A 24,339-nucleotide genomic window follows, 5' to 3' on the forward strand; every position below is an offset into this window, starting at 1 on the left:
ATCACTGCAGTCTGCAACGCAAAAAATGTGACAGTTCTTTCGCTTCATATCGATTTCTGTCATGGTATAGAAAGTATGTTGGAATAAATATGTATGGTTGATCAAATAAATAAATCAGCAAACACAATGTTTTGAACAAATTTTTGTTTAATCTTAAAATTCAAATAAAAATACATTTTATCTTAAATAAACTTAAGTAATGCGTAATCATTCATAAATACAAAAAACGCGAGCACGTTTCGAGTTCTGCTCCAAATAACTGAGGGAACATTAAACTTTGAATTCATGTCCACACCTTGCAATACAAAAATGTTTTACTTCTCTCCGTTCATTGAATTTATCCACATAATACAGAAAGATGTAATTTAGAATTATCTTATTTTATATATATATATTTATATAATTTATTTGTTAATTTTAAGATTATTATTAATATTAATTAACATTAAGAGCGTTCGCCATAAGACGATTTTTATCTAGTGAGAACCCAGCTAGAAAATGTGCTTATCTGAAGATGATTGTAACTTACGAAAAATAAGATTACACAGCATACTACTCATTCATACTTTAATAACATATACGCATACGCCCCTAATTTTTCAGTCGATGCATACTTGTTTTAACATTTTCTTCTTATAAACACTAATATCTAAACCGGTCCCTGGATTCACTTAAGCTGAAATAGCAACAAAAACAGTGAGTTAACAAATTCAGTTATAATATTATCAAAGATTATATTTTATTGAATTTAATCTATACCTTGAGGTGGTTGCCCGGGAACTGAATAATTCGGCCTGAAGTTTCCGAAGTTGGCAGAACCGGCAAAAGTGCTTGGTATTTGTCCAGCGACAAATCCAGCAGGGAACTGTTGTGCTAAAAGCGCAGCTTGTCCTGCTTGCGCATTATTTCCCCCAGAGGTTGTCGTAGCTAATCGACTAAGAATCGACCTTTCTGACATTTGTAATCGTTGAGCTACTGGAGGTATTCTTGCCAAGGTTGCTGGTAGTCTACTGACATCCGATTTCATATCCGAAAGCAGTTCCTCCAGTTGATTAAGGACCTATTAAAAACAACAAATTGATTATTAAATAGATTTTTTACAGATGAATCATTTAAAAGCAGAAAAAAGAGGGTACAAACCTTGTGTAGGACTGCATTAGCAGGTTTGTTGCCAGAGAGGCTCTCCTTACTTAGATGCTGATGCGACTCGGCTAGACATTCAACTTCAGCAAACCGTGAATTCAATCCCATCGCCGAGTGATTTGGATCCTGAGTAAGATTGAGATAAGCTGCCCTTCGCAATTGCTCTTCGATGACAAGAGCTTGCTCGAGCAGTTTGAAACGTCTGGCCAAAAACTTGTTTTTGATTTCTAGGAAATTTCCTTTGCCAACGTCCATTTTGAACGGTTCATTAATGACAGCAAACCGGATGTCATTCGTGATATCCTGCCAACGGCCATAGCCATGAGTGACAATACCAGCTAGTAGCCAATAATCATGTCGCCTGTGCCAAATTTCAAATTCACGACCAGGTGATGCAGCTTTCTCTTCGTTTAACCAGAGAGTGTGTAACTCAGTGAAACCGCCATCAGCGATATTGAACATGAATTTCCGCACAGGTTTTTCTGTGTCAGATTCTTTGTCTTTCGCGTCTTTGTTTTTGATTTCGCCATCTTTTTTGTCGTTAGCTTCCTCGTCGTCATCTTTAACAATTACTACATCGTCTTCAACGTTTTCTGCTTTAGGCTTAGCGTTGGCATTTTCAAGAACAGCAGCTTTTTCTTCTTTGGAAGGTTTAGTGTCAGTTTCTTCTGGAACAACCTGCTCATTTTCTTTTTTTGCTTCCGCAACCTTTTCAACTTCTTTATCATTAACTTCAGCCTCTGTCGTTTCTTTTCCTTCATCTGCAGCGTTCTCTACTTTTTTATCTTTACCATCCTCTTCTTTTTTAGGGGGCGTATTTTCTTCATCATTCTTTGTATCCTCTTTAACAGTTTCATTATCTTTAGTTTTGTTTTCGTCATTATTTTCTGTGCTATTTGCAGCATCTTTGTCTTTTTCACCATCCTTGGCATTGCTTTCGCCCTCTTTTGAGGCTGCTGGTGTCGGTGTTGCAGCAGGACTGGGACTTGGTGCATTAGAGGTGGCTGGGGTTGTAGTGCTACTTGCTGTGCCAGTAGCAGCTCCGGCGTCATTAGCAGGCGCAGCTGGTGTAGCTGTAGCTGCTGCTGTTGTAGCTGCCCCATCTGCTGGTTTGACCGGTTCCACGGGTTTGCGAATCATTTCTGGCATGGAGTAGTAGCCATTGATATGTTCAAATTCTTGTACCTTTTTACGTATGAGTGACATCACACCGATGCGTGTAAGCACGTGTTGGCGACTCAAACCCTCTCGGGGAACGCCATCGGCAAAGGTTTCGGCATTATCCGCTCCAGGTTCACACAAGTGACGCATAAACAATGATACGTATGCTTTGAAGTTTTTCTCAGATTTTCCTAATAAATAACATTGAGAAATTAATAAGATTGTTTACAACCATTAAGGTAAAAAAATAATTTATAACACTTACCTCTGAGATCACGTACAAGCCATTGTGAATTGAAAGCATCTTGAGGTGGCATACCGTAGCGCATGATAGCATTGAGGAACGCTTTTCGTTGACGAGCGTTGAAACCAAGAACTTCGATATTACCATTAACTCTAGCAAGTAGAGGAGGTAATGGTCTATCTTTCTCATCGCGACGTTCCAGCCTACGTCTGCTGCGTCTTGAGAGAAGATCACCATCGCCTTTTTCATCAAAGTCGTCGTCTTCTTTATCATCGTCGCTTGGAGCACTGAAATCGCTGTTGTAGTCTGACATATTGTCTTGCCAAGGTTGATCATCGTTTCTGCCTTGATCTCCAGTAACGGCTCCATCGTTGTAATTGACCTGTAATCACAAACACATGTTTCGATTTGAGTGGGTGATACTTTCAAACTTTAAAAGAAATATGTCATCATGCATCTGTAATTTAAAAAGTCTATTTTATCGATAAATTTACTCATCAGGTGGATCCATATACTTTTTATTATCCCTGACGAAGTAAGTTTCTTTGTATCGAGTCCAAATCCTTTATACCGACTACAAAACTACGTGACAAATATGATTAAAAACAAAAAATAAATAAATAAAAAAGAATGATCAACTTCTACTTCAAGATCGATAATTAGCAATCAAACACATAAAATAGAAAGTAGCATGGCTTAACTGAGATTAAAATTTCAATAACAGCCAAAGCTTAAAGAGATCACGATCACTTGGAGCAAATTACTTGAATCGAAAAAATAAAATAAATAAATAAATAATAGTAATAAAAAATAGATAAAAAAAAAAAAATAAATCAATAAACTGAAACTTCATTATGACATTTTTTTCAGGGAAAAATTCACTCCAATGATAAGACATGATCTTGAAAGAAAAGCAGACAGAGGTTTGAAAACCAAACAATATAAAAAATATATGGTTGTGTGTAACGCACATATCGGCTCACCTGCTTCCTGACACGCTTGCCTTTGCCTAAAGTTCTCGCGATGTCCTCTTGTTGCTGTTCGTAGTGATGGCGCAGGAGTTTGATCCAGTAGGCAGGGTCAGTGTTTTCGGCCTCTTGTTTGATGATTTCTGTATCAGCTTCCTCTTCGGTTTCGCCTTCCTTGGTTTGATACGAGGCTACTTTGAAGGAGCTCAAATACTCGTTCGCCCAATTCTCTTTTTGTTCGATACCTTCCTTGCTACGATCAAGGAGTTCAGCAACGGCCTTGTCGTCATAGTGAATGGCCTCATCTTCTTTGCCTTCTTCCTCCTTGAAAAGTTCTTCGGTTCCGAACCGCAAAATATCATCGAGTTCTTGTTTACTGAAATTCGCTCCCTTTCCACCCATTCCTGGTCTTACGACCAAATGAGTCAACATCATTTTTCTTTTAGCTACTTGTGTTACACGTTCTTCGACTGAATTTCGCGTAACAAAACGATAGATCATGACTTTATTAGCTTGACCAATACGATGGGCTCGAGAGAAAGCTTGTATGTCGTTATGTGGATTCCAGTCGGAATCGTAGATTATCACAGTATCGGCTGTGGCCAAATTGATACCTTGAAAACAAAAAAAAGATTTTGTTTAGATCATTCATATTCGATATAATTATAAATATTTTTTAATGTTATTAATTAAATACATACCTAGACCACCAGCCCTAGTAGACAGCAAAAATACAAATTGTTGAGCACCAGGTGCATTAAATCTATCGATGGCCTCTTGCCTTTGAGTACCTGTAATATTACCATCGATTCTCTCATACTTATATCCTTCTCCTTCTAGATAATCTTCAAGTAGATCTAACATTTTTGTCATTTGAGAGAAGATCAGTACACGATGGCCATCATCGCGCAACTTTCTCAACATTTTGCTGAGTAAAACTAGTTTTCCTGCAGCTTTGATGAGAGCTCCGACCTCATAATTTCCATTAGGCCCAGTTGGAGCCTCTTGTGAAGCAGCCGGGAACAAATACGGATGGTTACAGCATTTTTTCAAGTCCATCATGATATTAAGTAGCGATACTTGTTGGCCACCACCCTTAGGATTGAGAGCTTCAAAATTGCGCGTTAAAATATATTTGTAATATTTCTTTTGCATCGGTGATAACTCGACACGCACAATAAATTCAGATTTGCTAGGCATGTTCTGAAAAATGATAAAAAAAAAAAAACAAGTTAGCACATTCCAGTTGAAAAAATAGACTGTGTTAAGAGTGAAAATTTTAAGCTTAAAACACATACCTTCAGTACATCAGCCTTTAAACGACGCAACATGTGAGGGCCCAACATTTCGTGCAACTTTTTGACTTGGTCTTCTTTTGATATATCAGCGAACTCGTTTTGGAAAGCTGATAGATCGTTAAATTTGTCACGACACAAGAAGTTTAACAAATGGAATAATTCTTCTAAATTGTTCTGTAAAGGTGTGCCGGTAAGCAACAGCTTGTATGCGATGTTGTATGAGGCCAGCAACCTGAAGAATTTGCTTTGATTGGATTTCAAACGATGAGCTTCGTCGACAACGAGGACTGCCCAGTCGATCGAGCCCAAACAAGCTGAGTCGATGGAGATTAACTCGTAGCTGGTGAGTAGAACGTTGAATTTGATAGACGACGATCGGATCTTTGACGCACGGCTACCTCGAACGGCGCCTTCTTCGAAAGACAACTCGTTCTCGCGAATTACCATACGACTGTCTTTGTCACCGACATAAGTGACACAGTAGAAGTCAGGAGCCCAAGTTTCGAATTCTCTCTCCCAATTGATGATGGTCGAAAGTGGTACAGAAACGAGGAAAGGTCCTTTGCAGTGACCCTCTTTGTACAAAGAGTACAAAAATGTAATGGTCTGGATTGTTTTACCGAGACCCATCTCATCAGCAAGAATAGTATCTGTTCCTTGTGACCAAGAATACCTGAGCCAGTTCAAACCCTCGAGCTGGTAGGGGTGAAGCTGCATGCCAGTTACGTCGAGGTATTCTGGTTGTCTTTCCATTTTCTTTCTGAGATCTGTTGTGGGTTTTTCTGGTGGAGGGGTATACCTTCTAGGGACACGATCGTCATCTTCCATGAGTTCTTTCGTTTTTGATTTTTTGCCTTTGCCCTTCTTCCCCTTTCTCGTGGGTCCATCCGCGCTGTTGGCTGCCCTTAGATCGAGATAGTACTCGATAGCGATCTTTAATCCTGGAATGTCGGCGTGTTCATCTTCCCATGTAGACTGATCGTAACCAAGATCACGCCACTTTACAAGATACATTGCGCGACCGTCTCGCTGCAGTCTGTGATTTATTATTCGGTGGACAACCAACCATTCGGGGCGGACGCCGTAGCGATAGAAACGCTCCTCAAGATTGTAATCTTCGCGCTTCGTTGAGTGTTGCTTGTCTTTGTCCTTAATGCGCTTGACGCGAGAGTCGCTTTCGTCGAGAGGTTCCTCTAGTTTGGGCGGCTCATCCATGTCGTACTTACGAGAGTAATTGCGGAACATGAGAGGGTGGAACACATCCAACTGCAACTCGGTGACCCAGTCACAATCCCAATAAGAACGATCGACCCATTTAACGAAGAACTCGCGGACTCGACGTTTTTTCGAATTATTGGCCTTGGACGTGGAGGGTTCTTCACCGTCGGCGGGGGTGTCCTCTTCTTCTTTCCAGCGCCAAGTGAGAATTTTGGCAACTTTTCCGAACAGGGGTGGACAGGAGCAACGTGGACATTTCCAATCGCCGTCAGGGATGTCGTCAAGGGGAGGGTTCAGACAGTGCGTGTGATAGGCGCTCGTACAACTGTCGCAACAAAGCAGTTCGCCACCGTCTTTGCACACTCTACAGAATTCCATGTGCTCGTCGTCATCGTCGGCGGCACCTTCATTTTCACAATGGGGACAGCTCCATTTGCCTTCGGGTGTCTCTTCGAGTTCAGGCTCGAGGCAAACAAGGTGATAAGCTCTCGGACAAGTATCGCAGAGTATGATTTCACCTCCTTGTTGGCAAACTTCGCAGTAGTCCTGGTGGTCGGTTTCGCCGTCAGGGAATTTCGATGCGGCCTTTTTGCTCTTCTTCTTTTTGCTTTTGTTACCAAATTTGGTTTTGGCCTTCTTACGTGGCGGTGGATCCACGGGTGCTTCATTATTGGCCTCGTTGCTTTTGGCGTCGTTCTCTGGGGGTACGTCCTCGGCATCGGCCAACATTTGTTCAAACTCCATGTCGGAATCTCGGTCCGAACCTTGTCCGCTACCTTCGACTTCATCGTCGGAACTACCGCGTCTACGTTTTCCCAGCTTGATCTTGAGAGTAGGAACTTTTGAAGCTTTCTTGCCTTTCTTCATCCTTGAGCTGCGCGATTTTTTCTTGCGATCGCTGTCGTCATCTTCTTCGTCTTCCTCGTCTTCTTGAACCATTGCACTGCGATTCGATCTGGAATTTCTATCTTCGTCGACGGATTGCGTCGAAACGTCAACCTCCGGTTGGGTGTGTGGATTCATTTCGGAGAAATCGCGCCATTTGGCGGCGACCAGCATCATAAGCTTGGAAATAGGCACCTTGGGATTTTCCTTAGATAAAAGTGGTCGGACATGCTGTTGAAACAGCTTGTAGGTTGTGAGATTTTGGAAATCGGCATCGGTGTACTCAATCGGCACATCTTGAAGCCCAAAAGTGTTGCAAACTTCGTCGACGGTCGGCATACCGGTAGAAGGCTCTTGGCTCTGGGTCGAGGCCGCAGGAGTAGAGGGGGCGGCGCCGTGATTCGACTTGCGTGAAGACGATTTGCGACTCTTACGGTTGGACGTGTAGTCGCTGTCATCGACATCCATGTCAGCGTCAGCGCCTGGCGCAACCGCACCGCCACCATAATCGCTTTCCTGCAAAGTATTCGGGTTAGTTAATTTCATTTCATAGCAAATTATTTTTATTATTTATTAAACTTTAATGATTAAATAAACTTACATCGCCAGAATCAGACTTTTTCTTTTTCTTCTTCTTCTTGCCCCTTTTGTCTTCGCTTCGGCCCTTTCGTTTTTTACCCTTCTTCTTCTTGCGCTCCTCAGGCTCATAGTCATCGTCTTCCTCCTGTAGGAAATAATTAATTAGTATAAGTATCGTTAGGTTTCATTGTTATAAAAGATGACGGCGGTGAATGAATTAATTACTCACCGGTCTAGGATTTTCTTCCGCGTCGGTTGATCCTTCTACATGAGCTCCAGCAACTTGTGCACCACTTTCTTCAACTTCATCTTCTCCTGAAACAAATATACAATATTTAATATAGTTATTATAAAAAATATTTAAAACAAATTTCATAGAAAAAATATCATCAATTTCTGAAGATTCGAGGTTTTTACGAGACAGCCCATGTTATTGAAGCAATTTTAAAAATACAAGTATCGGCAACAAGGTTTATTTACAAAGAGGAAGTGGAAATATCGAAGTTTTCATGAATAAAAATTTAAAATCATATACACCTGAAGCATTACCCCGGCAAGTCTCTCTCTTTCTCTCCCCGGCGTGACGCTAAGCATATAAGCAAATGAGCCACTATCGATCTCTACACCCTACGTGTATGTGGGTATGTATACGTATATAGACGCCTCGCGTAAGGGCATGTATGTATGTGTGCGTGTGTTGGTATACACCGGGGCGCCGGCTCTTTTTTCTCGCGAAAAAAGAATCCCAGCAGCAGCAACGGCGCGTCATATATACCCCTCCATCTACATGCATACGTATATCCCCCACACAGACAACGTCGACGAAGAGGCATCGCTGCTGCTATACCCGGAGCGGCAGCAGAAAGAGAGAAAGAGAGAGTCGAGCGTGATGAGAAAAAGACAGACAATACTGTCCGGAAAAGACCGTTGCTAGATATCCGGCCGGCTGTCGTGGCGCAGAAAAGTAGCAAAAGCAGCAGCAGCAGCAGCAGCAGACACCCCTCTTGTAATTTATGGAAAATGCGTTTTATCATTCCAACATGCGCGTATATTTATGTATTGGAATTCGAAAGATGACGAGACGCCGAAGGAGAGAGAAAAAGTATATGCAGAGCCTTTCGCGAGATATAACAGAGCAAAGTTACACAGGCTCCGCCGAGTGCTCCTCCCGCATATATGCGTCCTTACATTTTTAATATCGGCGCCCATTAAAAAATTTTCCGATAAACGCTGCATGGAACGTTGCGCGTCCGTATACCTTCGCGGACTTTGAAAGTGCAATAATCGATGACACGATAGTTCGATCGATGTTTTTGTACACGTTGCCCGGAGTACGTACAAAAAGACCGCATTTCCTCGATGCGTCCCATTAAAAATACACGAAATAACGACAGATGTTTGTCGGCACGGTTTGGGCATACTTGCTTCGTTATTGCAGTCGATGTATCGTTTCCGTCAAGCTCTCAAATAATCAGTATCGAAGAGAAAAACGATTGAAAAATATGCCGTGGAGATTTGAAAACATTTGTAGCTAGGAGCATATACATGCAACACCGCGCGAACGGATCGACAGAAAGACAAGAAAATTTAGTAGGCGATTCGTCAAGAGGCTTTCTCGCTGACGCGTAAATTTTATCATTATCCGTCATCGTGATTATCCTCGCTGAAAACAAGAGGGGCGGCGGCCGTCTCCGTGTAAGTATATGCTCTTTCTGGTGCATTTCACGCATTAATCGCTCGAAATGTGTCGACAAGTAGCTGCATATTTATAGACTCGTGTCGCGATGATCGATGCTCATAAATAGTATCGAGTGCAAGTGTGCTCCGAAAGCTTTTCTGAAACTATATCACGCGAAGCAAGTGTTTACTCGAGCGCAGTCGGATTTAGAGTTTAAGTGCGTATCGGCTCGATAGATCAATCGTTTCGTGATTTTTCTCGGCGACTCGTGTGGAGGACGCCGAATGAAAATCGAGTCGCGACTCGGAAAGCACGAGAGGAGCGGGGGGAGGGAGGCCAGAACGTCGCAGCTCGAGAGCCGAGATGTGCTGCTTCTTATTCGGCTCAATTAAAAGTCAAACATGGCGCCGAATGTGTAGGCATGTAAACACGACGTATATCAGTGGTGGTCGTCGTGCGCCGAGTCGTGCGGAGTAAAATAGACCAAGTCGACGTGCATGACATCGTGACGTGTTGCATTTGGCTGGAATGACAACTCGCGTACACCGCAATTCCAGTTGTACCGCAGAGCAAGAGAGAAAAAATGACGCCGATGGTGTACTGTTTGTATCTGTGTGCGCTGCAGCAGCATAGTACATAGCACAGCATTAAAAAGAGAGAGAGAGATAAAGAGAGACGGAGGTGAAAAAAAATGGTAAAAAGGACGAACTCAAGGCTGTTTTCTTCGGCCGCACTTACGAGCTCCCCGAGACTTTGAGAGTTGGTGCGAGAAAGAGAGAGAGAGAGAGATAGAGAACGAAAGAAGAAGTGCACAAGGGAAAGGGGAACTACGCGAGCGTGTACAAGGAGCCGTGCGGATCGCGTTGTTAAAATATATAAAGTTTTGCGCCAATCTCGCGTGCGAATAATGTTCGCATCCATAGAGCAGCTGCATAGATATCCTGCACTAGCTCTGGTCTCTATGGCTGCGGTTCGGGCTGCACTCGTTCGAGGCTTTTTCGTATGCATACGTGGATGGATATACCTCGTGCGAACGAAACGAGCGTAGCGTAGACTAGCACACATTATACACACACACACACACACACACACAGACTCGGCGCCGCTCACCGGGCCGCGGGGTCGCTTCGCCCGTCTATGTGTAAGTGTGTTTTCGTGCGAGTGTATGTGCGTGGGCCTGTGTGTGTGTTGCTGTGTGCGTGTACACGCGCGCGCGCTCGCGTCTGTATGGGTACATAATTAAATACACGTATACACGAGCAAGGCACGAGAGAGCAATGCTATCTCAACTACACATTCGTGCACTTTTTGCATGTGTGCGTCCGGTTGCATCGAGTCGGCTTTCGTTATGTATTCGAATGCGCGCTCTTTACGTGCTCCTATATGTATGCGTGTGTGTGTATGTCCGTTTGTATGAGTTGGTGTGTGCGCGCGCGTGAGAGAGAATTGTGTCCCTCGCGGTTCTCGTATACTTGTGTATATCGTTTCATGTTGTATCGTTGTATGTGCCACCGGCCGCCATTTTCTTTGGTAAGGGCCGCTCTCTTTCTCTCTCTCTCTCGGCTGCGCGCGGCTCGTTTCGGTGCCACCAACGCTACTATAATACATAAGCTACTGTGACTCGGCTTGTTGAATGAAACAAGAAAAATGGATATGTTTCGAGTTGAAAATGCATTTGAATGGTAACTGCATCGAGAATCGCATCCGTGACTAACCATTGAATTCATGCTATCGTTGACAGATTGGCCGGGCGATTAATTTTTTCGAGTTAGAAAGACGCTGAAAGGAGATCGTTTACGATACACGTTGAGGCTTTTCCGCGAGGAAACATTTAAAGATTTTATCACGCGCTGAATTTTATTAGCCGCCATTATTCTTTCCATTATGGCATTGACTTTTCTCTTTCTCTCTTGCCTTGTGGCGGTGCACTAATCTCCCAATATGAGTAATTACTTTTTCTCGACTAACGCAACGATTAAAAATGAGTCGAGTATGACAACCACGCAAGGCTCTCGAAAAAGTCTATTGCAATCATTTGAGCCATACGAATTGACACAAGCATCGAAGAGAAAAGTCATTTTCCTGAGTTTAAAGAACTCGGAATGATCATCACGTGGATAAGTCATGAGAGACGCGAGTTGCACGATGCTGTCGCAGCCAAGATGTGTGTGCATCATCTCGATATGATCGCGATTCGACACGAATCCACTAAAATCGGCTGCCAAAGACAAAGAGTCATTTTATCGCTTTTTTTCTTGGGTAATTTTTTAGCTCTCGACAAGTGTACAGGCTACAGCACGCGATGTATTATAATAGGTACAGAGAGCTAAGGCAAGCACGCAGCGAGCTCAAGGTGAGTGAGCGAAGGCGCAAAAACGAGAGGGAGAGAGAGATGCATACAGCACACTCTCGTAAAGCGAGCGTGAGACGAAAACTGGCCGATGAAAAAGAAGCACGGAAAAGCAACGAGAGCGACAAAGACGGAAACTCCGTGCGAACATCGTCCACGAGGAGCCATAATACTTAACGGTCAAAAAGTTACGCAGAGCGGCGTTCCGTAAAGTAGCGTATATAACGCGCGATAGGTGAAAGCCACCGCTCCGCCAACGGTGTCTGCAATAATAAATGTATCATGTACGAGCAAAAAGTATACACGCAAGCATAAACATTAGGCATCGTGCTAAATAATAATAAAAACAGCGGCATACGACAGAGAGAACGGAGTCAGCTTGAAAAAATGAGGGTTAGAAATAATGCGCGCGACATTACGCTAGGGATATAACATATTACAAGCCCTAAAGCAGCCGCGGGCAGCCGCAGTAGCAGCTGCACACGCACAACACTTTGAGGTTATGTTCGTCGCGTACGAGAGCTGGCTACGCTATACAAGCCGGCCGCCAGCAAAACGTTACTGTGTACGCTCAACGCGAAGAAGCATTTTCGCAGCAAGGAAAATAGGTATAGTAGAGCTGCCCATAGCAATATGAGTAAGAAGCGAGGTCTTACCAGCGAAGCTCTCGTCAACTTCCTCGTCGGACGCCATGTCGATCTGGCTCACAGGTCCAGTAGTAGGTACTTGCCGAGGGCAAGGTCAGCGGCAGCGGTGGCAACAGTAGAAGCAGTGGTTTCAGCAACAATTGGCATCAACGGAAGGCACGCGTCTACACCGCGCTCAACAACACTGATATGCACAAGAGACACGCACACGCAGTTACACTGGCCAGGGGCCACACGTACACACTTGTCGATGCTGCTTGGCCGCTGCTACGGCACTGCGAGACTACGAGAGACGCTTTTACAATGCGATGCTGACACTGTGTCCTATGCCAGCGCTACGATGCGCGGGCAGACGACGAAATTAAAGTGTATCGGCGGCGGCGGCGGCGGCAGCAGCAGCAGAATAGGAGCTCGCGCGCCGCATAAACAACACGGTGACGACGACGATTGCGATTGATAGTCAAATAAAACGAGCCTTCAATGTTGGTAGCTTCGAAACGTACACACCACAGGAATTAAACTCGTTGAAACGATACTGTAATAACAATGTTGGGTAATGAGTCGTTGGATCGTGTCGTAAGGTAGAGCACAGTACAAGAGAGTATCTCACCAGTACCGTGTACCAAACTCTACTGGCGCGCAGCGAAGCTATATACACTCCTCTGTCTCTCTCTACAATATATGTGTAAGTAAGTAAGTACGTCTGTGTGTGTGTCGTGCAGTCTGCGGCTCTCGTCGGTGGCGTTGCTTTTGCCTCGCTCGGCATACACGATACGCACGAGTGCGAGGGAGAGAGAGATGGAACGACTTGGAAAAACGTAACGAACGTACTTACTACTCGGTGCGGTGGGCCTGCGTCGGAAACGACGACGACGACGACGACGATCCTCTCTATGTACCTTTCTCTTTCTATCCCGTACGTGTAACGTGCATATGGATGAGAAGGTGGGGAAGAGCGCGAAGGGGAGAGAATCGAGTGACTTCCCCACTGCCCGAGCCTCGTTATTTTCACTCCCCTACTTTGGCTCGAGTGAGCTATTATTATTGTTGCTCGTGCTGTTATTATTACTATTATTATTGTTGTTATTATTTTGCTTCTCTGCGAGTACGTAAAGCCATTATTTGGCGCTAGCGCGACCGAAACGTCAATTGGAAAATCGATGCTGCTTTTGTTACTCGCATCAATCGGAGAATCGGCATTCTCGACGACACACATGCCGCAATGAGAAGCAATGAAGAAACGCGAACGTTGCGTCAAGGACACGCGGAAATCGCCGACCGGATTGGAAGCACAACCGCGAGAAAAATTTCTGACATCGGGACTGGAGACCGGCAAAAGTTGTCCAATCGTTACCCCATATCGTAAAGAAAATGTCAATTACGAATTGCAGCCGGGCCCGCTCGTGACGCGTCGGCCGACGAGCACGACAGTGTTTTCTCGCATCTCGCGAAGATATAAATTGGCGCGAGAAGCGAGTCTCGCCGCGGGTGCATGTCTCAAAGTACTGCACCACACACACATATCGTGCCACAAGGATTTCTATTTTCTTTCGAAATTTCTGCAGTTCTCTCGGGCAGAATATATAGAATGTCGGTGTGTGAGAATGTAGCTGCCTACGTGTATGCACCAATAGCACTAGGATACTAGGTGGAGGTGCAGGCACCGGGACTCGACGGTATACGAGGCCCCGCGCGTGCACAGGGGAATGCGAAGGATACCGATGGCTCTTGCGACATGAGCCACGTCACACGTACAGTACACCGACTCAGCACAACACAACACAACACATGCAATTGTCAGTACCAACACATGCGGACTATATAGACCCATGAAAAGCACTCGTAAAGCTTCGCACAGCCCCGCTATACATGTGTGTATATTATATATGAGTGAGAGGATCACTTTTCGTTCCGATGATCAACTGGACGATGTGTCCAATTTTATGTGTGCGTATGTGCATCGCCGCTACCTTCGTATGTACCATGCTTTTACGAGCTCGAAAAACAATCGAGTGTTGAGCGTAGGCTCGAATTCGGTCCCTCAAGTCGAGTGTTTAATTGTTTTACAGCGGAGCAGAAGGGGGACGATAAAAACCATTGCAACCGATCGGCTATTTTATTGTTCATATAACTTGGATCGCGCGCGTTTCATATCCCTACCAAGAGACAGTGCGAGTACCCGAAAAAATTCGGCTCGATCGAGTATTTTTTTTAGTTCTTAATTAAAAAAAGAGAAAATGCTGTATCGATCGCAGTCGCATCAAATTCGTTTGTTTGTGTTTGTTTGCTCTTCTTCTACGGACACTTGAAGGAGAAGTCATTGAAATCGGTAACGATTTCAAAGTGTCAGTCTAGCGAAGTAAGGGCGTTGCCTATGCCTTGCCTTATACCGCTGGTATTATTACAGCATTGTCATAAATGCAAGCGGCCCCCCAGTATGCTCAGTTTACGCTTTCCAAATTAATACTGAATTTTTAACTACTCCTACTCTACTTAGAGTGTTCTTCAATTTTTAGCGTGAACATCATGCCGAAGAAGTAGTAATTGTAGCTGATTATTCTCTTAAAAAAATTAATTTAAGTTATAAGTGATTGGTAATTGTGTTTGAGCTATGAACAATAAACATGTCCAACGAGTCCGCAGAAAGTTTTGAATATCAAAGACTATTAGACATATCTGCGACGATGTCAATCAGTCGGTGCAGGTCGACGCTCGAGACAAGTTGGGCCGGACACTGCTGCAGTTGGCTGTGGCGAATCTATGGCCAGAATGCATTGATATTCTCTTTGAATGTGGCGCTGATCTGTCTAGTTTCGTTTTTCCCGATGACAGTTACTTCGCCGAAAGATATAATAAATCATGTAATAGAATTACGTCCAATGACAGATTGAGACTAGCGTCTAGCGCGTTGGCCGTTGTCGAAAAAATTGAGAATAGAGGATATCAACTGAAGCGAAGTGACGCCTTGATGATCATGACATTTTCGCCGAGTACAAATTGTTTAAGAAGTCGTCGGATCTTGAAAAATGTTGGTACGACGACGAGAAGTTTATAAAAAAAGCAAAAGAGATATGGATATTTCCAGGTATATCAATGATTCGAAGCTATGAAAATAGAGAAAAAATAAAGACAAGTTCGAGATTGACGCTCGACGAAATTGTGCGACTGCGACCCAAAAGGTGGCAAAACTATTCACATATGACTGTATGAGGACTACTGGAAGTTCTCGTGCTCGTTCCAGTTGACTTGGCAGCCCGAGACGACTCAGGAGCTTAGTGATGATCATCTGTGCGAGAAACTATCGAGAGGATTTTTCCAGAGCTGGGCACTGGATCCTTTCATGGAGCTGATACACTACCGATTACCGATTCTCTGTTGTGATCATCGAGGAATTGCAGAACGAGGATTTATATAAAATTTGCTTGGCCGCTGCTGGTCAAAGTTCATGAGCAGCAATTTTAAAGCATTTTTGTATGTCTGGCATCATTACATTTTTCATATTCTTCTGTTAATTCAAATAAATAAATTAAAAAAAAGAATGACTTTTAACTTTTAACGAGCACACGATATTTTGAAGTATAAAAGATATATCTTAACCCATTAACGCCCAGTGGACGCAATTTTGACATTCTACTTTGCGCTCCTAGCATGTCTCAATCGACACGAGAAAAATTATGAAAACCAGTATACTTTATGGTTTTGAGGGTATTCTTTTCAATAATAAATTTACACAAAATAAAGTATCGGGCTGTGTTTCGAATTTGCTGTCGAATTGCATTCGAACTCACCGTGTGAAATCTATAATAGTCTGTACGAATGTTAACCTAATAATCGTAAATCCTAATGTATGCGTACAGTGTGAGCTCTGGAAACGTTTGAGCGTATACAAGTGAAGCAGTCGTTGAAGCTGCTTTTGAAGAACCTCTGTTACGTAACATTGCAAACATCCCCGTGGTCCTGTGGATAAAGCCATGCCTTGAAATCCGACGATCTTAGGTTCGAATTCTCTCCGCTGCTTCTTCTCTAAAATAAAAATCAATATGTAAGGGTATCTCGCGAAGAATCCGCGAGTCGAGGAGCAAGGGGCCTTTGAGTGCGAGTGCGCCGCAGCCCTACGTACCTATAGGAACACATCTACACACGCACACGAGTTAGTAGCGATCGCGCAGGGAGAGCGCAAATACACATACGTAAAAAGGAACCTATCGTGGGGGGTGCAGGGCACTCTCGCGCGCCGCAGCAACAGACTCTTTCTCCTCATTTGCAAGCTGAAATTTCGCCCCGATTTGGAGAATAAATGTACGCTTGGTGAGGCAGCCTGCCTACTACCCACCCCTCGCGTGTAAAATGTATATAGGTGGGTAAGGCTCAGAATTTTTTAAATAAACCTGCGCTCGTATGTCACCGATCTTGACGCGCTTTTGGTATGTTATAGTACATGGTAAAAAAGACCCAAAACCAAAATTTTAGACCCCCTCCCCCCTCTTACCCCCCACTTCCGGTATAAACGTCCATTTTCTATCTATATTTTTTCTGAAGGCCTGAAGCAATTAAAAAATCTGAAAAAATTCACAAAAATACTTTTCAACAATCCAAACAACCTTGAATTTTTTCAGATTTTTTGAGTGCTTCAGGCCTTCAGAAAAAATTATTGAAAATTTTGAAAATTCATATACGGCGCTACGATGCAATACAAAGCCCGATCTTTTTTTCCGCTTATTTTTGACATCAAAATACATTACCTCAAATTTTTTCAGATTTTTTCAGACAGAACGCTGGCCGTTTTGAGCCGAAAAACGCCCTTTTTTTACGAAAATAATTTTTTTAGGGCGATATGAAGCTTTAAAAAATCTGGAAAAATTTTTTTCTTGTTTTTCAGGTCAAAATACATAACCTTGAATTTTTTCAGATTTTTTAATTGAAGGCGATAGCGTCTGGAGCCGAAAAACGTTATTTTTAACAAAAAAGGTTCCTGGAACCCGATGGTTCCGGTAAAAAAATTTGAAAAATTTTTTTTGAATTCCTTGTCAAATTTTAATAAATTTTGACCGTCGCAAAATTTCGATTGGAGCTTCCTAGCTCATTCTAGAGCATAACAAAGATTCGAGCGAAATTCTGAAGAAATTTGAAAAATAATGTAATTGTGATGAACGTCTTCAGAATTTCGCTCGAATCTTTGTTATTCTCTAGAATGAGCTAGGAAGCTCCAATCGAAGTTTTGCGACGGTCAAAATTTATTAAAATTTGACAAAGAATTCGAAAAAAATTTTTTCAAATTTTTTTACCGGAACCTCTGGGTTCCAGGAACCGTTTTTCATAAAAATAGTGTTTTTTAGCCATAGATGCTATCGCCTTCAATTAAAAAATTTGAAAAAATTCAAGGTTATGTATTTTGACCTGAAAAACAAGAAAAAAATTTTTCCAGATTTTTTAAAGCTTCATATCGCCCTAAAAAAAATTATTTTCGTAAAAAAAGGGCGTTTTTCGGCTAAAAACCGCCAGCGCTCTGTCTTAAAAAATCTGAAAAAATTTGAGGTTATGTATTTTGATGTCAAAAATAAGTGGAAAAAAAGATCGGGCTTTGTATTGCATCGTAGCGCCGTATATGAATTTTCAAAATTTTCAATAATTTTTTCTGAAGGCCTGAAGCACTCAAAAAATCTGAAAAAATTCAAGGTTGTTTGGATTGTTGAAAAGTATTTTTGTGAATTTTTTCAGATTTTTTAATTGCTTCAGGCCTTCAGAAAAAATATAGATAGAAAATGGACGTTTATACCGGAAGTGGGGGGTAGGAGGGGGGAGGGGGTCTAAAATTTTGGTTTTGGGTCTTTTTTACCATGTACTATAACATACCAAAAGCGCGTCAAGATCGGTGACATACGAGCGCAGGTTTATTTAAAAAATTCTGAGCCTTACCCAGGTGTATACGTCGCAGGGCACGACGCGAGCGTGAGATCGAGACAACATCGACTCGGTCTCATCTCATCGACGCGCGCCAGCCTACCACCCCTTGGCCCCTGCACAGCTATACTGCTGTAAAAAGAGAGGGGACGATTTTAACGCTGGCCCATAGGACCAGAGAGTCGCGAGTCCAATGAATGTGCCGCAATAGCAAATGCCGACTGTTTGTCCGCCCACCCGTTTGCGACCCTTTTCTTTCTCCCCTCCCGCCCTTTTCTCCTTTCTTCGAGTGCGCATCGCGTCTTCTCCTTGGCTTTCTTCTTACCTCTCAGCTACCGGCTCCTACTACTTACATTCATGTGTTCGATCAGCCTCCGATTACATCCGAAGCTACATTTTTGCATGAAACTCGATGTTTATGTATGTCCGTGTGGCATTTTAGACGGGAGGGATGTGTGAACAGCGGATCGAACGGCATTTTACTATAAATAATATTCAAGCGATGACGAGTGAGCGAGTCCAATGGCCTTGGACGACGCTGCAGGAAAATTCGGCCGATGACTGACGCGCTACGACAGTTTTTACTTTCACTTGCGTCGAGGCTCGTATTGCCTAGTTGAGATGCAGGCACGATTCGTTTCTTGCGCAACTGCAATCTGCGCCAAATTCCATTTGTTTCTTTTCTAGGATCAATTCTATAGGCGCCTGTGATGGATCTTACACCGACTGAAACAAAAAAATAATACGTCGACAGAGCCAATTTGTTCCTTTTTTCAATCACGGCACTCACAATCGAGGCAATTCAAATCTGTTTTATTGTCGTTACGTAAGCTCGTAAGTTCGACTAACTTGAACAAATTTAGAACTTTTAGCATATACGTACACAGAAGCTTTTTGCAACGTGTCAAGAATAATGATAAAATTTACACACGTGGAGGGTGCATCGAACTTTCGTCACGTGTCCATCTAGCTCAGCAGTTCGACGACTTTCAAAATTCGTGATATGAGAGGCGCCTCGGTCGTCGCTTTTCAGACAATATATATACCGTTATACACACATTTTTTCCGTTATCTACTATAAAAAATTTATTTGCACCATTGTAATTCGACACAAAAATAATAATATTAAGTCAATGATCGAAAAACAAAAACACAGATTCTAACATCATTATTTCATATTCAAAATAATATAAGATAATACAATCAATGAGTTTTTTCAAAGGAATAATAATTTTTAAATTTCGGTTTCAACTACTTGTAAACGGATGGTAAACATTAAATTTGTTAATGTACTTAAACTGTTCCACTTTTGAGTGAGCCTCTGCTTTTTGCAGTTTACTCTGAAAACGCGTTAATCGATTGAAAAAAATACTTTTGAATGTTCTACGAATATTTAACGTACAAAGTGGGAATCAAACATTTTATTGGTACTGGTATAGGAAAAATTCATCTTTTTAACCATGGTCACGGGAGTAATTTCAATAGATAAAAATTTTTTACAAGAATTCTGATAACTTTGAAATAATAAAATTTATTTTATTCTTTTTTTGTTCTTTGTATTTTTTTAAAGTATATATTTACAGAATTTTGGGCGCTACTTTACAATAAATCTTTATATTAGCACCTCAATAATTTTATTCATTTAATGTTTTATTATTCATAGCACAATTATTGGCATTTATGCACTTATTTTGAGTTAACTGAAATTTGGAAGAATAATGCAGTATAAATATTTTAGAGCTACATATTATTACGATACACAAAAATATTTTAATTGTAAGACATTAGCAGTACCATTTATTTCCAAAAATGAATATCTATATGTAAAACAACTTGAGCTAGTACTGAGACAAAAAATTACTAATATGTATACCAAAAAATAAATAAACATGTCTATGAAAAATAAATTATAATCAATTTTCAATAATTTTACAGATAATAATACTATTGTATGTATAATGTCAAATAAATCTCTTTCATCTTAAAATAATTAATAAATATTTTACATTAATTCAGTCTATAGCTATATCTTATAGTATTATTCTATATTTATGTAGGAATTTCAGCATTAGCTGAAGTTTATATATTTTGAACAATATCACTCTCCAAATGCAGAATATTTCGATGCATTATATTTTTCACCAAAAAAAAGTAATTTTTCAGAATTACTTTTAACAGCTTAATTGTATATCTTTGTATACTTGACAGATTATATTTTGTTTACATAAATAAAATATATGACTCTATATAAATTGCAATAAGAATATTAATAGTTAAGAGGCATTTTCAAAGAATTTGGAAGATTTTCTTCTAGTTACAATAATATCTTACTAACTTCTGTTTTGTGAAAAATGACTATTAGATGTATGGCTTTGCACTTTGAATGCATTTTGCTGAAATTTTTGAATTTCCAAAAATCCATATACTATATTTTCAATATATGAATTCTTCGAGCTCAGTTAAACAATTTTGAACTTTTACATGAATTCACAAAAAATGTATTGCAGTTAATTATTTCTGATCAGATATTATCAGTTATCATCAGCAAATATTTAAAATACTTTTCTTTTATTAATAGATTTTTTTTTGAGATACTTGATATGAGCAAGAAAAAAAATACTTACAAGCGTTCATATTCACATAGCTATTGCTATATTGAATAATAACTAAAAAAGAATGTATACAATTTTTGTGAAATCTTAATTAACCGTTATCAGCTCCCAGGACGCTCAACCCTTTCTGATTAATGGCTTCTGCGATTGCTCTATCAATAATTGCTTCTTGGTTATCAAAATTGTAATGAGAATCTTCAGAATATTCACCTATTGACATAAAATAATCAAGAATATTAAAAGACAATTATATGAGTTGTCTGCTCTTTGATAATCTTTGATATAATAAACATTAATTATAGTATATTATACCAAATAAAATTAATTCTTTAACAAAAATACCTTCAACATTATCAGAAGTTCCATCATCTAGAGATGTTAGTGGTTGTAATGATGTAGAGGCAGATGCACGTGATAAACCATGTTCTCTAATAGCCATTGTTATTGCTGTATCTTCAACTTTTTTACCTTTTAGCAGGTGATACCATGGGTCTTCAAAAACAGCTGAACTGGGAACATTTGGGTATCTTTGGTAGTTTTCTAGTGATTTGTTTATAGTATTGTCAATTAGACTTTTAGCCATTTGACATGCTTGCCAATGATATAATTTATCTTTTGGTAGAGCATTTTGTTGTTCTTCGATTGATGGTTCTTCCATTTCCTGTAAATTTTACAGTTGCATGAAATATGGTTCTCTTCAAGAACTATAGAATTCTTTGATTGATTAAAATAATTTTGACACTTTTACACAAAAAAATTTTTGTATTTAATATAAAAATGAAATTTTTAATAAAAATTAGCATTCAATGTAATAAATATACATAATCGTGAAATTAATTATGAATTATAATTGGTGAAATATTACAACGAAACCTATTTTGAATAGCGTGTTTTTTTTAAATCCATTACACTCTATAAGTAGAAAACTGTCAATAGAGGGAACATCTGGTTTTGTTTACATCAGCCTCAGCAAGTTTGGGGTTAAGTACTTCCTAGCATGAACAATTAAAATTTCACGCGTAAATTCATTTTCGTTTCAACGTTTGTAAAAAGAAAAACGAAAAATGCATTGATTTTTAGTTGATTGAAAACAATTCGAACTAAATTATGATAACAGTTTTTTGCCAATACAAAAAGACAATGGAGTCATTTGCATGAAGACGATAATCAGCCCTTGTTGACAGGGAACTAATAAGTTTGAAAATAATAAAATAATTCGTTCTTTTCATTAAGAATCAAGAATTCATTGGAATAGTAAAAAATCTAGTTTCTGGAAAGCAATCCGAAATTCAACACGCCCAAAAATATATATACGAGCAAAATGGAGAATTGTGTCTATCGAACGTCTCTCATGTACTCACAGGCGTCTTCGCTGGAGATTGTGTTTTTTCGTCGATATGTGGAATTTTTTGCCCTTTTAAAGGCTCTGACTCATCATCGATGTTGTTGAGTGCTTCATTGTCCATTTTTAAGTATCCTGGGTTTTGGACTTGATCGCACGCCTGAACAGTCGAGACACTCGAGTAAAGACGCACTGGCGCAGCACACTTGTTTCCTTTAAGGGCTAAATAATTTCCTTACCGCTATTTAAAAGGAAACGATTTTTCAACCGAATCTATTATTTCGTAAAAATTTTTCGCCTTGAAAAAGTGTGAATTACGAAGGGTTCAAGAAAGCATAATTTGTTATTGTTGCGACCGATACTGTGTCACTTGCACTTGGCCTCTTCTCTCGCTATTGCATACGTTTCGCAAGATGGCGAGTCTATTCCGAAGGCTTGCACTGCAAATATCAATGCTTGGACTGCATCTCGCGAGCTCGGGACGATTGTACGAGTCCAGGCGACGCGATTTAGGTCCAGCGAACGAGTTTCGGAAGCGGCTGGCAATTTTTAAAAAGTCACGAATACGGTATGGTTTTAATCGCTGCGCGCCGCGCTGCTGTTGCAGCCCGAGATTAATCAGCTGCAAGTCTGCGCCACTCGCGTGTGTTGCTATATATAGGAGGTGCATCCCCACCCGCGTACTTCTATTCAGACGCAGGATAAAGACTCGAGTTGTTGCGAGCTCCCACTCGAGAGAGAAAGAGAGCGGCTAAGACTTGTTTTCAGCTATCTGCTTGAATCGCTCAACGCTTACAAAAATGTTCTAGTATCAAATGTTACAATGTAAGGACCCTTTTGTTTTTCGTTGTTTAAACTACTATTTGAAAAATATGAATGCGGGGGAGGATTAAGGAGTGAAAGGTACCTTAGAATCAAAACAAAAAATTTCAATTTTCAGAAAGATATCCCCTTACCGTATTTATTTTTTTTAAATTTCTTAATTCATATTATTCACTGTGATAATTTCGTGGCCCATTTCGGACACATAGCTTTTTAATTTTTCTTGTTTTGCATTTTCTGTCCAAGCAGCTTCATTCTGATCTACGGTAATATTCAGAACTAACCGTTTGAGCTAAAGCGCTGAGGTAGTGTATTACATAGATGGAACCTTGAGCGAAGTGAGCGAACCCACAGGTTACTCTTATTTTTCGAATTTTTAATTATCAAAGTACTGGTTGAGAGTGAAAGTTCATTGAAAAAAGATGAAAGTTTTTATGAAAAACCAGTAGACTAGGCTGCCCAGTTTCAACTTGACTTGCGGAGTTCATTTCTCTGTAGTAAACGACGCTTCTACGTTGTTTGCAATGCAATGCTAATAATTAACTTGGCGAAACGGTCGGCAATGTGCCACGGTATTACTATTAAAAAGTTTTTACGTCATGTTCGCGGTAGTCCTGAAAAATACGGATAGAACAAAACTGACGTGACCGAGTAAAATGGTCCTCGGATTCAGTTTCAGTAACTCAATGATACCGACTTTTATTGATTTTTTGTGGTTGTATCAATTTGGAAGATGTGTACTCTTCCATCGTTTTTGATCCCCTGTTGGCAATTTTGTCGATTTCCATGCTCGAATCACATGGATTCAAGTTCATTTGCTCGACTGGTCCATCGTAGCATGTAGAGCTTCCATGATGTACTACTTGAAGAATCGTATAACGATGGGAACAGCGCCGAGGATGAAGTTCAATTGTTGCATCATCAATAAATATGCTTCACAGTCCAATTATTACTTCATAGAACATTTATACCGTTTCTTATAATACATTTTTCTGTTAATAAACCATTTGATGTAAAATTAAATGTTAATTAACATTTAACTTAAGGTTCGTTAGTAACCAACTTTATTGCAACAAATTTAATTGGTCTATTATTCAACTGTTAAAATTCGAAATTTGAACATCAATATCGCTTACGCGTCAAGTATCAAGTATGAAAACTCATGTTTTTACGAAAATATACGAATTCAAAGAGATTTGATTATCGATAATTAGATTCTAATGCGTTGTGTAAACAAGTATGAATCGAAATTACGATAGCGAATGAAGATATCTTGTGGTCAAAGGCTTGTAACCTCAAACTAAGGATCATGCTCATATATTTTCATTTTGAATGAATCAAAATCACATGTATTAAAATAGATTTTAATGTGGTCGTAATCGAAGACAGTGAAAATGAAGTGATAGTAAATTTTGATATTGAAATATTCATTTCAGTTCATTAGTTTTATCAACTTCTATTTTCATACTCTCGCATTATGAACGAGGCAGT

At 40.5% G+C, this 24,339-nt stretch overlaps 2 protein-coding genes across 5 annotated transcripts; both read right to left on the reverse strand.

Annotated features, from left to right (window-relative positions):
- Nucleotides 1–129: 129 nt before the first annotated feature.
- On the reverse strand, nucleotides 130–12,942 carry LOC106659102 (chromodomain-helicase-DNA-binding protein Mi-2 homolog). Of its 3 annotated transcripts, XM_014381433.2 has the most exons (11): nucleotides 12,782–12,942; nucleotides 12,181–12,706; nucleotides 7,726–7,811; nucleotides 7,519–7,641; nucleotides 4,815–7,433; nucleotides 4,218–4,719; nucleotides 3,520–4,130; nucleotides 2,570–2,930; nucleotides 1,141–2,495; nucleotides 760–1,060; nucleotides 130–676 (listed from the first exon to the last, which is right to left on the reverse strand). In XM_014381433.2, the coding sequence occupies exons 2-11, from the start codon at nucleotides 12,215–12,217 to the stop codon at nucleotides 672–674; spliced, it is 6,000 nt and encodes a 1,999-aa protein (XP_014236919.1). In that variant the 5' UTR covers nucleotides 12,218–12,706; nucleotides 12,782–12,942; the 3' UTR covers nucleotides 130–671. The 3 variants fall into 3 exon arrangements, with proteins under 3 accessions (XP_014236919.1, XP_014236918.1, XP_014236920.1); XM_014381432.2 differs by having other exon boundaries at nucleotides 12,181–12,942; XM_014381434.2 differs by having other exon boundaries at nucleotides 3,532–4,130; nucleotides 12,181–12,941.
- A 7,107-nt stretch (nucleotides 12,943–20,049) lies between these two features.
- Nucleotides 20,050–22,621, reverse strand: LOC106658856. 2 transcript variants are annotated; one of them, XM_014380996.2, is made up of 3 exons: nucleotides 22,046–22,621; nucleotides 21,027–21,345; nucleotides 20,050–20,894 (listed from the first exon to the last, which is right to left on the reverse strand). In XM_014380996.2, the coding sequence occupies exons 1-3, from the start codon at nucleotides 22,148–22,150 to the stop codon at nucleotides 20,776–20,778; spliced, it is 543 nt and encodes a 180-aa protein (XP_014236482.1). In that variant the 5' UTR covers nucleotides 22,151–22,621; the 3' UTR covers nucleotides 20,050–20,775. The 2 variants fall into 2 exon arrangements, with proteins under 2 accessions (XP_014236482.1, XP_023318968.1); XM_023463200.1 differs by lacking the exon at nucleotides 22,046–22,621 and adding an exon at nucleotides 21,558–21,587.
- Between the last annotated feature and the right edge of the window lie 1,718 nt (nucleotides 22,622–24,339).

This window comes from Trichogramma pretiosum, unplaced genomic scaffold (assembly GCF_000599845.2).
Source record: "Trichogramma pretiosum strain Unisexual culture from Peru unplaced genomic scaffold, Tpre_2.0 scaffold28, whole genome shotgun sequence".
Lineage (NCBI taxonomy): Eukaryota > Metazoa > Arthropoda > Insecta > Hymenoptera > Trichogrammatidae > Trichogramma > Trichogramma pretiosum.

What these genes read in the sequence shown, in the direction of transcription:
- LOC106659102 (XM_014381433.2), bottom strand. Translation starts at nt 12,217, where the DNA reads ATGGCGTCCGACGAGGAAGTTGACGAGAGCTTCGCTG. An exon ending in CGGAAGAAAATCCTAGACCG is followed by an intron (nt 7,642 to 7,725) that starts GTGAGTAATTAA and finishes TATTTCCTACAG; the next exon opens with GAGGAAGACGATGACTATGA. An exon ending in CTAATGCAGTCCTACACAAG is followed by an intron (nt 1,061 to 1,140) that starts GTTTGTACCCTC and finishes TGTTTTTAATAG; the next exon opens with GTCCTTAATCAACTGGAGGA.
- LOC106658856 (XM_014380996.2), bottom strand. Translation starts at nt 22,150, where the DNA reads ATGGACAATGAAGCACTCAACAACATCGATGATGAGTCAGAGCCTTTA. An exon ending in AATCTCCAGCGAAGACGCCT is followed by an intron (nt 21,346 to 22,045) that starts GTGAGTACATGA and finishes TAAAATTTACAG; the next exon opens with GAAATGGAAGAACCATCAAT. An exon ending in AACTTCTGATAATGTTGAAG is followed by an intron (nt 20,895 to 21,026) that starts GTATTTTTGTTA and finishes TTATGTCAATAG; the next exon opens with GTGAATATTCTGAAGATTCT.